We start from the raw sequence: 14,588 nt of genomic DNA, 5'->3' as shown, positions 1-14,588 counted from the left end.
TGTTATTGGTATAAATGTCTTCAAGTACCTCTGGAAAGAAGGTATGAACTCCGAGTGGAATAGTATCTAAGGGCTTACACAAATCTAGACTCCAAAAGAGACAGGAGAAAAACCCAAGAAGGATCTTCTCACCCTATATCGGGCCTCTGGACGAATCATCATGGACATTCTTGCGTGCTGGCTCAATGGTCTCTTATATCCCACGGCTGAGACTGGCCGCTTCATCATCTGCTGGTTCCTGGAAATGAACTGCAGTATTAAAGCCCTGGCTGGAGTCCTGTGGAACCAGCACTCGGAAGACACTGACAGAACCTGAAGCAAGTAACTCCCTGGACTGCAGGCTGACGTAAGTGGGACGGGAAATGCTTCTGTTTTCGGCTTGAGTTGCTTTCTGATTCAGAGCATCATGCATCTTTTAAGCCAGAAGAGATTTTTAATCATCACCCAGTTCTTAGACAGCATTCACAAAGCATAGCTGTCAACACCCCCCACCTCTGCATCCCTGCCAGGTGTCTCCCATCTTTCCAGCAGCACCCAGACTTAGCATGAGAATCCTTCTCAACACTGTGGGTCAGAATGACACACAAAGATAACAGCTCTGAATTGCCCCTCACGTGACCTAGCATACTTCACTTCACAGCTGGAGAAACAGAAATGCAGGAATTTTGGAAAGGTCACTTGCTCACTCACTAGTGACAAAGTCTCCCAATTCCTAAAACCACACTCATCATCAAACTTTTACCTGGTGGATCTATGGCAGCTAGAAAATCAGTAATGCAGTGGGTTTTGAGTTTAAATAAGCCAAACTGTGTTCTTATCAAACCCCTTTGTTGACCAGAGGGCTCTTGTTATCAACATTCTTTTCCTCCCTCATACTTGAAAATATACTTAAAGTTAATAGTGACTTACTCCAGTCTGGTTATAGGATGTAGTTTCCAATGATCTTCCTCTTCATCAAAGAAGGCTCTATTCATAATTTTACTTTTTTCTTCCAGAGGGATAAAGTTTTCTATAATAAGATGCCTGTAAGAGCACACATAACAGGTGAAAACAGATACAGAATACATATGAAGTGTCAGCTATCTGGTCTCATGCATGGTGAGTAATCAGGTAAGAGTCAAGGCACATAGCAAACATTTACTCAGCAAGTACGATGGGCCTAACATCATATAAAGAGCTGAGATACAGACACAAATGATATCTGGTTCCTGCCTGAAACAAAGGGTAATGGTGCAGCCCTGTTAGGTATAATAGGTACTGACAGTGGTCTGTCTTAGAAATATGGAGAGGTCACTTCTGCCTGGGAAGGGGCAGGATGTGAACAGGCTCAAGAGGGAGGTGACCCCCGGGCTATATTGGAGTGAACATTTGCTACCTGAAGTATCTTTCAGAGGGCCACTGGTGCTGATAACCAAGGTCATTAACTTCCAAAATGCCAAAAACAGAAGAAATTAAACTGCCTTACTCCAATCCCATGGCTCATTGTCCAAGCTGGAAAATTTCCCATTCTAACTGACCAGGATAAAAAGCAGGACTAAGTGGATTTCAGCCCCTGAGAGCACTGAGAATGAAGACCATTCCTACTAACAGTCTCTGTCTGACAAGCGCCCAGGAAACACATCAAACAAGGAAACTGGAACCCACTGGTGGTGTCTCTCTATGGTGATGACTGTCTCCCATTATATCTCTGCCTTTACTCTTCTAAAGCCTCAGGACAAAACAATGCCAAAAGGAAATGAACATGGAAGGGACACAAAGCAAACAGCACAGAGGTATAGGGTACTGTGAGAAACAGGCTGACTCACTGTTTACTCAAAAGATATAAAAAGAGATATAGGCCAGGCACGGTGGCTCATGCCTGTAATCCTAGCACTTTGGGAGGCCGAGGCAGTGGATTGCCTGAGGTCAGGAGTTCAAGAACAGCCTGGCCAACATGGCGAAACTCTGTCTCTACTAAAAATACAAAAATTAGCTGGGTGTGGTGGTAGGCACCTATAATCCCAGCTACTCAGGAGGCTGAGACAGGAGAATCGCTTGAACCCAGAGGGCAGAGGTTGCAGTGAGCCGAGATCACACCACTGCACTCTGGCCTGGGCCAAAGAGCAAAACTCTGTCTCAAAAAAAAAAAAAAAAAAAAAAAAGAGAGAGATAATAATGAAAATAGACTCCTTAGAAAAAAAAATATTTTGGGGAGCTAAAATTTTCTCTTTGACATTTCAGAAACTATTTTTTATAACACATATTTGGCTTTCTTCTGGTTACAATGATTCTATTTATTCATTAGAAAATGTAAAAAACAGGCCAGGCCCAGTGGCTCACACCTGTAATCTCAGTGCTTCGGGAGGCCGAGGTGGGTGGATCACCTGAGGTCAGGAGTTCGAGACCAGCCTGATAAACATGGCAAAACCCTGTCTCTACTAAAAATATAAAAATTAGCCGTGCGTGGTTGACCTGCACCTGTAATCCCAGCTACTTGGGAGGCTGAGGCATGAAATTCACTTGAACCTGGGAGGCAGAGGTTGCAGTGAGCCAAGATCGTGCCACCGCACTCCAATCCGGGTGACAGAGCAATATTCTGTCTCAAACAACAACAACAACAAAAAGAAAATGTAAAAAACATAATCACCCACAATTTCACTATCCAGAGATAACTATTATTATTATGTTGGTATATTTTGTCCTGATCTTTTTCTAGATGTACATACCTGCAAAGAGGACTGACCGACACACACATTTAATTAATTAATTAGTTTTTCTGGAGACAGAGCCTCGCTTTGTCGCCCAGGCTGGAGTAAAGTGGCGCAATCTCAGCCCACTGCAACCTTCGTCTCCCAGGTTCAAGCGATTCTCGTGCCTCAGCCCCCGGAGTAGCTGAGACTATAGACACATGTCTCCATGCCCAGCTAATTTTTTTGTATTTTTAGTAGAGACAGGGTTTCACCATGTTGCCCAGGCTGGTCTTGAGCTCCTGAGCTCAGGCAATTTGCCCACCTCAGCCTCCAAAAGTGCTGGGATTATAGGCGTGAGCCACCGCACCTTGCCTACATTTAATTTTAAGGGCTCTTTTCCAAATTTAAAATTTGATCATTAAAAGAATCCCTTTGAAAACTTCTTCTTTGGCCAGGCATGGTCATTTTGTAACCCCACTAATGAAATAATGGATCCAGACAAAGATCATCTGTTGGCTGAAACTATTAGCTCCACATTTCTCAGGCCAGGCTGCACATTAACGTTACCTACAGAGTTTTGAAAAATATCTTGCCCAGACCTCATGAGAGACCAAGAGTTCTCGAAATGCATTCACCAAACCAGCAGAAGCAATACCTGGAACCTACTAGAAATGAACATTCTCAGGCCCTGCCCCAGCCTTTCTGAATCAGACTCTGGGTGTGATACCCAGCAATCTGTGTTTAACAATCCCTTCAGGTAATTCTGATGCCTGCTAAAGTTTAAGGACTACTGCCCTAGACCAATTAAATCAGAATCTCTGAGGTGGGGCTCAGACATCATTAATTTTTAAAACTTCTCAGTTTGTAGCCAAGGTTGGGAACCCGTGCTTCAGAGATAGCTTTCAGTTAAAGCTAAATAAAGGGGATAGAGATACAAGTTAATTGACACCATGAAGAAAGAGACCAACAAATCCAGAATGTGGTATATTTCTTCTTTTTTTTTTTCTTTTGAGTTGGTGTCTCACTCGGTCACCCAGACTGGAGGGCAGTGGCATAATCTTGGCTCACTGCAGCCTTGAACTCCTGGGCTCAAGCAATCCTCCTGCCTCAGCTTCCCAAGTAGCTGGAACTACAGGCACATGCCACCACTCCCGCCTACAATGTGGGATATTTCTACAGGTATCTGACTCAGTCTTTTCAACAAGTCAACTATGAAAAATATGTATATATATACTTTTTGAGATGGAGTTTCGCTCTTGTTGCCCCAGCTGGAGTGCAGTGGCACAATCTTGGCTCACTGCAACCTCCGCCTTCCAGGTTCAAGCAATTTTCCTGCCTCAGCCTTCCGAGTAGTTGAGATTACAGGCGCCCGCCACCACACCCAGCTAATTCTTGTATTTTTAGTAGAGATGGGGGTTTCACCATCTTGGCCAGGCTGGTCTTGAACTCCTGACCTCATGATCCACCTGCCTCAGCCTCCCAAAGTGCTGGGATTACAGGTATGAGCCACCATGCTCGGCTGAAAAATATTTTTGAAAATAAAAAGAATTGGCTGGGCGTGGTGGCTCACTACTCGAGTAGTCCCAGCTACCTGGGAGGCCGAGGCAGGAGAATCACTTGAACCTGGGAGGCAGAGTTTGCAGTGAGCCGAGACCGCGCCACTGCACTCCAGTCTGGCAACAGAGTGAGACTCTGTCTCAAATAAACAAATAAATAAAATAAAAAATAAAAAGAATTGCCTCAGATTAAAATAAGTCTAAGAGACTTAATAACCAAATGTACCATGTAGTCCTAATATGTAGATCCTAAAACGAGCAAACCAAGAAAATCTGAATGTGGATTGGGTACTAGAAAATACTAAGAAACTTAATTTTTTTAGGTATAAAAATATCATTGTGTAGACAAAAATCAATTATATATATAAATATAAATATATAAAAATATAAATATATAAATATATAAATATAAGTATATAAATATATAAATATAAATAAATATAAAATATAAATAAATATAAATAAATATAAATATAAATAAATATAAATATATATACAAATATATATAAATATAAATATATATAAATATAAATATAAATATAAAAAATATATATATAAAATTTTTTTTTTGAGACGGATTCTCGCTCTGTCGCCCAGGCTGGAGTGCAATGGCGCGATCTCGGCTCACTGCAACCTCCGCCTCCAGGGTTCAAACAATTCTCTTGCCTCAGCCTCCCAAGTAGCTGGGATTATAGACACCCGCCACCACGCCTGGCTAATTTCTGTATTTTTGTAGAGACAGGGTTTCACCATGTTGGCCGGGCTGGTCTCAAACTCCTGACTTCAGGTGATCCATCCACCTGGGCCTCTCAAAGTGCTGGGATTACAGGTGTGAGCCACCATGCCCAGCCAGTATTTTTATATACTAGTAATTAATATTCCAAAAATAAAATTAAGAAAACAATGTCATATACCATAGCACCCAAAAAACCCTTAGGTATAAATTTAACAAAAGTGTAAGAATTATACACTGAAAACTACAAAACATTCTTGAGAAAAATTAAAGAAATAATAAATAAATGGAAAGACATCTCATGTTCATGGATCTGAATACTTAATACTGTTAAGATGACAATATTGCCCAAATTGATCTACAGATTCAATGTGATCAATATCAAAATCCCAGCTGGCTTTGTTTGCAGAAATTGACAAGCTGACCTTAAAATGTAGAGGCATACCTCAGAGATACTGTGGGTTTGGTTCCAGACTACTGCAATAAAGTAAGTATCACAATAAAGCAAGTAACACAATTTTTTGGTTTCCCAGTGCATATAAAAGTTATGCTTACACTATACTGTAGTCTATTAAATGTATAATACCATTTTGTCTAAAAAAAGTATAGACTTTAAAAATACTTTATCGCTAATAAATGCTTACACAGAGACATGAAGAGAGCAAATGCTGTTGAAAAAATGGTGCCAACAGACTTGCTCTATGCAGGGTTTCCACAAACCTTCAATTTGTAGAAAATGTAATATCTGTGAATTATAACAAAGCAGAGTGCAGTAAAACAAAGTATGTTTGAATATGGAAATGCAAGGGACCCTGAACAGTCAAAACACTCCTGAAAAAGAACAAGGCTGGAGGACTCACACTTCCTGATTTCAAAACTAACAAAGCTATAGTAATTAAGACAGAATGGTACTAGCATGAGGATAGATATATAAACCAATGGAACAGTATTGAAAGTCCAGAAATAAATAAATAAATGCTTAATTACGGTCAACTGACTTTCTTTTTTTTTTTTTTTGAGACAGAGTCTTGCTCTGTTGCCCAGGCTGGAGTGCAGTGGCATGATCTCAGCTCACTGCAACCTCCACCTCCCAGGTTCAAGGGATTCCTCTGCCTCAGCCTCCTGAGTAGCTGGGACTACAGGTATGCACCACCACACCTGGCTAATTTTTGTATTTCTAGTAGAGACAGGGTTTCACCATATTGGCCAGGGTGATCTCGAACTCCTGACCTCAGGTGATCCACCCACCTCGGCCTCCCAAATGCTGGGATTACAGGCATGAGCCACAGCACCCGGCCCTGACTTTCAATAAGTATGCCAAGACAATGAAATGGGAGAGAAAAGCCCTTTCAACAAATGGTGCTGGAACAACTAGATATCTGCATCCAAAACACTGTACTTGAAACCCTACCTCACACCATACACAGAAATTAACTCAAATGGATCATAGACCTAAATGTAAGACCTAACACTATAAGCCTGTTAGAGGATCTAAGAGAATGAAACATGCGTCCACAAAAGAAACTTGAATATGAATGTTCACAGCAGCATTATTCATAACACCCAAAAGTAGAAATAACCCAAATGTCCATCAAATAATGAATGGATAAATAAAATGTGGTATATTTATACAACAGAATATTATTTGGCCATAAAAAATGAATAAAGTATTGATACATGCTACAACATGGAAGACTGTTGAAAACACTATACTAGCCTTGGCAGCACAGCAAGACCCATCCTTATGAAAAAATTTTAAAAAATTAGCCAGGTGTGCTAGCATGCAACTGAAGTCCTAGCAACTCAGGAGGCTCAAGCAGGAAGATTACTTGAACCCAAGAGGTCAAGGCTGTGAGCTATGATGGCACCACTGCACTCCAGTCTGATTGACAGAAGAAGGCCTTATCTCAAAAAAAAAAAAAAAAACTAACAAAACACACACATGCACACACACACACACACACACACACACACGAAGAGAGCAGTCACAAAAGGCCACATTATTCCAACATTATTTCATTTATAAACTTATATGAAAGGTCCAGAAAAGGCAAATCTAGATACAATACCAAAAGTAAAATAAACAAAAGAAAATACAATTAAATTGGACTATATCACAATGGAAATCTTTTGTGCTATAAGTAATACCATCAAGAAAGTTTAAAAACAACTCAGAATAACAGAAAGCATCTTCAAATCATGAATCTTGTGAGAAAGTGGTATTCATAATATATTAATATAAAGAACTCTTAAAACTCAGCCGGGCACAGTGGCTCATGCCTGTAATCCTAGCATTTTGGGAGGCTGAGGCAGGTGGATCACCTGAGGTCAGGAGTTCCAGACCAGCCTGGCCAAGATGGTAAAACCCCATCTCTACTAAAAATACAAAAATTAGCTGGGCATGGTGGCACATGCCTATAGTCCCAGCTACTCGGGAGGCTGAAGCAGGACAATCACTTGAACCCAGGAGGCAGAGGCTGCAGTGAGCTAAGATCATGCCATTGCACTCCAGCCTGGGTGACAGACCCAGACTCTGTCTCAAAAAAAAACTCTTAAAACTTAATTATTGGCTGGGCATGGTGGCTCATGCCTGTAATCCAAGCACTTTGGGATGCCAAGGCAGGTGGATCACCTGAGGTTAGTTCAAGACCAGCCTGGGCAACATGGTGACACCCCATCTCTACTAAAAATACAAAAATCAGCCGGGCATGGTGGCGGGTGCCTGTATTCCCAGCTATTCGGGAGGCTGAGGCATGAGAATCGCTTGAACCCAGGAGGCAGAGGTTGCAATGAGTCAAGTTCATGCCATTGCATTCCAGCCTGGATGACAGAGCGAGACTCCAACTCCAAAAAAAAAAAAACCAAAAAAACAAAAAACAAAAACTATATATATACACATATATATATGTGTGTGTGTGTGTGTGTGTGTGTGTGTGTGTGTGTATACGAAATATATACATATATATATATATATATATGAAACAACCCCATTTTAAAATGGGGTAAAGGATTTGTATAGATATTTCTCCAAAGACATACAAATGGCCAATAAGCCCATGAAAGGATGCTCAACATCATTAGTCACCAGAGAAATATGCAAATCAAAACCATAATGTAGTACCACTTCACACTCGTTAGGATGTCTATGATAAAAGAGACAGGAAATAACAAGTGTCGACAAGGATGTGGAGAGGCTGGGCATGGTGGCTCACACTTGTAATCCCAGCACTTTGGGAGGCTAAGTCGGGCAGACTGCTTGAGCCCAGGAGTTTGAGACCAGCCTAGGCAACATGGTGAAACCCCATCTCTACAAAAAACACAAAAATTAGCCAAGTAGGGTGGCATGCCCCTATAGTCCCAGCTATTCCAGAGGTTGAGGTGGGAGGATCGCTTGAGCCCAGGAGGTGGAGGTTGCAGTGTGCTGAGACTGCACCTCTGCACACCAGCCTGGGTGGCAGAACGAGACTGTCTCAAAGAAAAAAAAATAATAATAAGATGTGGAGAAATTGGTGGTAGAAATGTAAAATAGTGCAGCCACTGTGGCAAACAGTTTGGCATTCTCTCAAAAAGTTAAACACTGAGTTACCATATGACCCAGCAATTCCACTCCTATGAATGTATCCCAGAGAAATGAAAACACACATCCATACAAAACCTTATACATGAATGCTTATAGAAGTATTATCCATAATAGCCAAAGACTAGAAATAATCGGAATGTATATAAACTGAAAAATAAATAAATATGTGTCCTATTCATACAGTGCAATATTATTCAGTCATAATAAAGAACAATTGATGTTGAGACTACCAGATATCTGTTGATCCATGCTACGGCATGGACGATCCTTGAAAGCGTCATGCTAAGCAAAAGACGCCAGCCCAAAAAGGCCACACAGTGTGTGATTCCATTTATATGAGATGGCCAGAATAGGCAAAGCCATAGAGACAGGAAGCAGATTAGTGATTACTTCGGGTTGGGAAAGGGGGTAATGAGGAGTGACTACTAACTGGTAGAGTTTCTTTTAGAGGAGAGTAATAAAAATGTTCTAAAATTAGATTGTAGTGGTGGTTTTATAGCCCTATGCATATATATGCTTTTAAAAAAACACTGATTTGTATACTTTATCATTTTTTAATTTTTTTTTTTTTTGAGACAAGAATCTCGCTGTGTCGCCCAGGCTTGAGTAAAGTGGTGTGATCTCAGCTCACTGCAACCTCCGCCTCCCAGGTTCAAGAGATTCTCCTGCCTCAGCCTCCTGAGTAACTGGGATTACAGGTACACGCCATCACACCCAGCTAATTTTTGGATTTTTAGTAGAGACGGGGTTTCACCATGTTGGCCAGGCTGGTCTTGAACTCCTGGCCTCAGGTGATCCACCTGCCTCGGCCTCCCAAATGCTGGGATTACAGGCATGAGCCACCATGCCCGGACTGATTTGTACACTTTAAATATGTGAATTGTATGGTATGTGAAGTATGTCTCAATTAAGCTTTTTTAAAAACAGTATTGTGGGCTGGGTGTGGTGGCTCACACCTGTAATCCCAGCACTTTGGGAGGCTGAAACAGGAGGATTGCTTGAGCCTAGGAGTTTGAGATCAGCTTAGGTAACACAGAGAGACTCTATCTCTATAAAATTTTTTTTAAAAATTAGCTGGGCATAGTGGCACACACCTGTAGTTCCAGCTACCCGGGAGGCTAAGGTGGGAGGACTGTTTGAGCCCATAAGTTACAGGCTGCTGTGAACTGTGATTGTGCCACTGCACTCCAGCCTGGGTGATAGAGCAAGACTCTGTCTCAAAAAAAAAAAAAAAACCACTGTGATCATATATATATATATAAGTATGTAGGAGTGAGATAACATGAGGTTAAGATTTGCTTTAAAATATTTTTGTGAAAGATAGATGGCAAAAGCTTGTTAATCCTTGAATCTGGGTGATGGGTACTTGGGTATTCATTATACCATTCAGAAAATTGTCACAATAAAAAGTCAAGTTAATAAAATATTCCCTCCTATCATCAGACAGATGTAAGACCAGAATCTTTAAAAGCTTCGAGAAGGTAGGGTTAGAAGGGAACTTGGAGATCACCTGATGAAGTCATTCAGTTAACAGATGGGATCCAGAGATGGAAAGTGACTTTTTCAGGAATGAACAGAAGATGAGGTGGCAGGAGATGAGCTGGAGAAGGACCTGTCCTCAGGGCTGTTTCTTGTTTTGTGTTTTTTTCTCACTCCGTCGCCCAGGCTGGAGTGCAGTGGCACGATATCAACTCACCGCAATCTCCACTTCCCAGGTTCAAGTGATTCTCCTATCTCAGCCTCCCAAGTAGCTAGGACTACAGGCATGCACCACCACACCCAGCTAATTTTTGTATTTCTTAGTAGAGACGGGGTTTCACCATGTTGGTCAGGCTGGTCTCGAACTCCTGACATCAGGTGATCTGCCCGCCTCCGCTTCCCAAAACACTGGGATTACAGGCGTAGGCCACCAAGCCCAGCCAGGGCTGTTTCTAACTAAACAAACGAGACCAATGACTCAGCAAGTGGCTTGGGGGCACTATGGAAGGCCTGGCACTTACTTGAGTTTCAGCTCCCTGGTGAGCTCATTCTGAGTCTGCTCTAGCTCTTGGCGCTCCTTGATGTGTTCTTCTTGGAGGTCGTGGATCTCAGCCTTCACTGCCTGAAGCTTGGAGAAGAGCTGGAATGAGGGGAGAGGCAGGTGAGGAGGGTGTCTGTCCAAAGGGTAGAGTTCTCCCTTTCCCCAAGTCTCAAGGCAACTCCATCTGGCCTCATTCCTTTCATACCTTTTTGAGTTTTTTGGTCTTGATGTCCACCTCTTGCTGCAATGAGCTGTATGTCTCTTTAAGTTCCAAGGTCTCCTCATCTCGACTTTCCATCTGTTGCTGGATTTCTCTTTCTCGACGTTTCTGAGCAACATGACAAAATTCATCAGCTTGCCCTAGAGACTGTGTCTATGCTGGGTTCCCCAAGCTAGGATCAGAGTCTCCAGCTAGGATGAGGCAGACACACCTTGCTCTCATTCTCTTTGAAGAGAGTCTAATATGAGACGTTTGCTCTGCAGCATAAACACACCTTACCTCACCCATTCTCCCTGAAAAAGAATGAAAAGTTACCTGCTCTGCAATTTCCTGTCGTTTCTGCTCCAGGATTTTCTGCTGTTCATTCGTATGATCTACTATATTTTTTCCTCCAACAAGCAACTTACTCTCCATGGCCTGAGTGAGAAACAAAGTAGAATCCATCTCATGAACGGTTTCTCTCAGAACATAATTCCTCACAGGGGAGCCTGTGAAAGATAAAGAGCTCAGGACTGAGCCAAAAGGGACAAACTCTGGGAAAAAATACACTGTGCTCAGCTGTGCCCATCCATCACTGGTGAGGGACTGGGGCAGCTTCACTAGAGGCTTCTTGGTAACACTGAAGATACAGTTTCTTCAGATACATGAATTTCAGCTTTAACAATTTTTTTTTTTTTGCTTGTTTCTACAAAGTATTAACCCCACTTAGAACATATTAAGCAGACCCTTTATGTTAGGTCCTGGGGATGCAATGTGAATGTGAATCACAAAGCTCCGAGTCCACTGAGGAAAACAGACAAGCAAGCAGGCTTTAACCATACGGCGCCAGACGCCATCATGAGGAAAGGACACAGTAATTCATGGGAGAGGCACACTGATGGGATAGAATTCAGACTCTGTGGGGATTTAAAAAATTTTTTTAAAGACAGGGTCTAGTTCTGTCACCCAAGCTGGAATGCAGTGGCACGATCACAGCTCACTGCAGCCTTGACCTCCTTAGTTCAAGCAATCCTCCCACCTCAGCCTCCCAAGCAGCTGGGACTACAGGCGTACACCACCACACTTGGCTGATTGGTTGATTGACTGATTGATTGTAGAGGTGAAATATTGCTATGTTGTCTGGGCTGGTCTTGAATTCCTGACCTCAAGAGATCCTCTGCCTTGGCCTCTCAAACTGCTGGGATTATAGGCATGAGCACAGCGCCCAGTCAGAGAATTCAGACTTTTAGAGGGAGTCAGAGAAAGCTTTCTGTCTGCAGGGCCAGATACACAGACAGCTGAAGTTAAAAAATAGGAATTAGGTAAGAAAAAAAAAGATTGTTTTGTGAGGGGAAGGTGGGAAGTGATGAAGTTGACCTAAATCCCTGTCAAGGAGACTAAACTTCTTGATCCTGAGAAGTTCGGGGAACCACTGACATATTCTTTTGAGCATGAGACTACACAATCAGATATGTGTTTTAGAAACATTACTCCCCTGCAATGGGAAGAATGGCAAAGGACTGGCAGGATGGAGGGAGACACGACAGGAAGCCACTGCAGGGGTCTAGGCCTGGGCTAGGCCTCCTCCCTAGTTGGGGAGGGCAGAGTAGATGAGTCCAAGAGACCCTGATGAGGCAGGATCCAAAGGCTTTGGGACTGCCTGGCTGTAAGTGAGAGGGAGGGGCAGCTGGCAAGGATAACTCCCAGGGGTCTGGCTTCCCTGAGATAAGGAAGGCAAGAGCAGGCTCTGAGTGGCTGTGAGCTTCCCAGTGGGCAGAAGGTTATTGGGCCTGGATGGCAGGAGACAGTGCTAGGCTAGACATACAATGGGCCTGGATGGCAGGAGACAGTGCCAGGCTAGATATACAGATTGGGAGCCTTCAGCATTTTGATAGGGGCTGAAGCCATGAGAATGATTTTGACCTAAAAAGTATGGGACCCCAAAACTGCACAACTTTTAAGAAACTTATAAACCTCACTGGAGCTCTGCTGCCATCTTTCAGTGAGTCCTCTGAGCCTGTTTCCTCATCTCGCAAATGAAGGGGCTGGACTAGATTGCTAAACTCCACATACATACCTAACAATACCTAACCACTCTAACAATCTTTTTTTTTTTTTTTTAGATGGAGTCTCGCTTTGTCGCCCAGGCTGGAGTGCAGTGGCATGATCTTGGCTCACTGCAACCTCTGCCTCCCAGGTTCAAGCAATTCTCGTGCCTCAGCCTCCCAAGTAGCTGGAACTACAGGTGCATGCCACCACACCCAGCTAATTTTTGTATTCTTAGTAGAGACAGGGTTTCACCATGTTGGCCAGGCTGGCCTTGAACTCCTGACCTCAAGGGATCCACCTGCCTGGGCCTCCCAAAGTGTTGGGATTACAGGCGTGAGCCACCGCGCCCAGCCTCTAACATTCTTTTATGATTTCACAGCATCCAGGGATTGAGAAAGACAGAAATAATGTCATTCTCCATAGTCAAAATGTCTAAGAGATGCAGTGACCTTAAGATGATGCTGAATCTTGCAGACTCAGCCTCTGAGAGTTCAACTTTCTCTGAGGGGTTGTTTAGAGAATCTAGGTGCTCCTGGCCTTGAATAACAGATCTGATCCTAAAAGACAGTATGCAAGTCAAATATGGGCATACCCAGGCTGGACATAAGGGTGCGGTGGCTCACGCCTGTAATCCTGACACTTTGGGAGACTAAGGTGGAAGGATTGCTTGAGTCTAGGAGTTCAAGACCAGCCTAGGCAACATAGTGAGACCTTGTCTTTACAGAAAATAAACAAAATTAGCTGGGCATGGAGGTGCACACCTGTAGTCCCAGATACTCGAAGGCTGAGGTGGGAAGATTGCTTGAGCCTGGGAGGTCAAGGCTGCAGTGAGCCAAGATCACGCCACTGCACTCCAACCTGGGTGACAGAGTGAGACCCTTTCTCAAAACAAAACAAAACATAACAAAATATGGGCACAGCCAGTCGCGCTTACCGTGCAGCAGTGAGAAGGCATGAAGTGCTTTGACATAATGGCATCTCAGAGCCCCTCCCTGGAACAAAGTTACCTCCTAATTGTGTTGTATATGACTCCATTTTCACATCAGGTCTTAAAAGTCCTAGAAGGGACTTTCAAGGTTTTAAAACCCTGCCTCTGAAGTAAAATAGCACCCAGCTCTGTGAAAGGGCTACTATGAAGCCACTGATTAAAACAAACAAACAAAAAAACAGTACAGCTTCATACAGTAGGGGTAGGAGGGAGGCAAAGATAACTTGTAATTTTAAAATTTATAAACTTGGAGACATTTTAGGATAGAAATCAAAGTTTGCATGAATTCAATAAAACAGAACTGAACATTTCCAAGGAATTCTGGCTTGTGGTTAGCCAGTGGCCATCCTCAGCCTTCCAAGTCTACCTTTGCACTCTCCTCTGCCATTAAAGCCCAGTGGAAGCTCAGAGTCCAGGCAACTGCAGGAATAGTGCATTGCCACCAGAAAGAAGGCTCAAAACAATGGGAGCCTCAGCACTCCAGAATGCTAACTAGCCATTGGGTGGAAAATGGAGTGGATGTAAAGAAATATATTAGCACACAGGGGTTGGGAGAGGAGGCTGACTATAAGAAAGTAGCATGAGGACATTTTGGGGGTGATGGAAGTGTTCCGTATCTTGTGTAATCAGGGTACTGCATACTGAAACTGCACTGAGAGGCTATACTATATGCAAATGTTAGTCTGATCATCACAAGTGCTGGTAAGGATGAGGGGCATCCAGAACTGATACCCTGCTGTGAGGTGTTTCAATCTGCACAACCACTTTAGAAAACAACTTGTCCTTGTCTAGAG

The 14,588-nt window shown here is 43.0% G+C and overlaps 1 protein-coding gene across 3 annotated transcripts in view; it reads right to left on the bottom strand.

Moving 5' to 3' along the window:
* The window catches only part of KIF3B (kinesin family member 3B), a 56,931-nt gene that overhangs the window by 7,216 nt on the left and 35,127 nt on the right, over positions 1 to 14,588 (bottom strand). For 2 of the 3 annotated variants that reach the window (XM_063803301.1, XM_016937661.4), the window contains 5 exons: positions 11,094 to 11,195; positions 10,764 to 10,886; positions 10,539 to 10,657; positions 910 to 1,023; positions 133 to 238 (listed from right to left, as the gene is read on the bottom strand). In XM_063803301.1, coding sequence (XP_063659371.1) covers positions 133 to 238; positions 910 to 1,023; positions 10,539 to 10,657; positions 10,764 to 10,886; positions 11,094 to 11,195 — 564 coding nt within the window. Of the gene's footprint in view, positions 1 to 132; positions 413 to 909; positions 1,024 to 10,538; positions 10,658 to 10,763; positions 10,887 to 11,093; positions 11,196 to 14,588 lie in introns of all 3 variants that reach the window. The other variant, XR_010154368.1, reaches the window with a different exon arrangement.

This window comes from Pan troglodytes, chromosome 21 (genome assembly GCF_028858775.2).
Source record: "Pan troglodytes isolate AG18354 chromosome 21, NHGRI_mPanTro3-v2.0_pri, whole genome shotgun sequence".
Taxonomy (NCBI): Eukaryota; Metazoa; Chordata; class Mammalia; order Primates; family Hominidae; genus Pan; species Pan troglodytes.
This window is presented reverse-complemented; position numbering and strand designations above follow the sequence as displayed.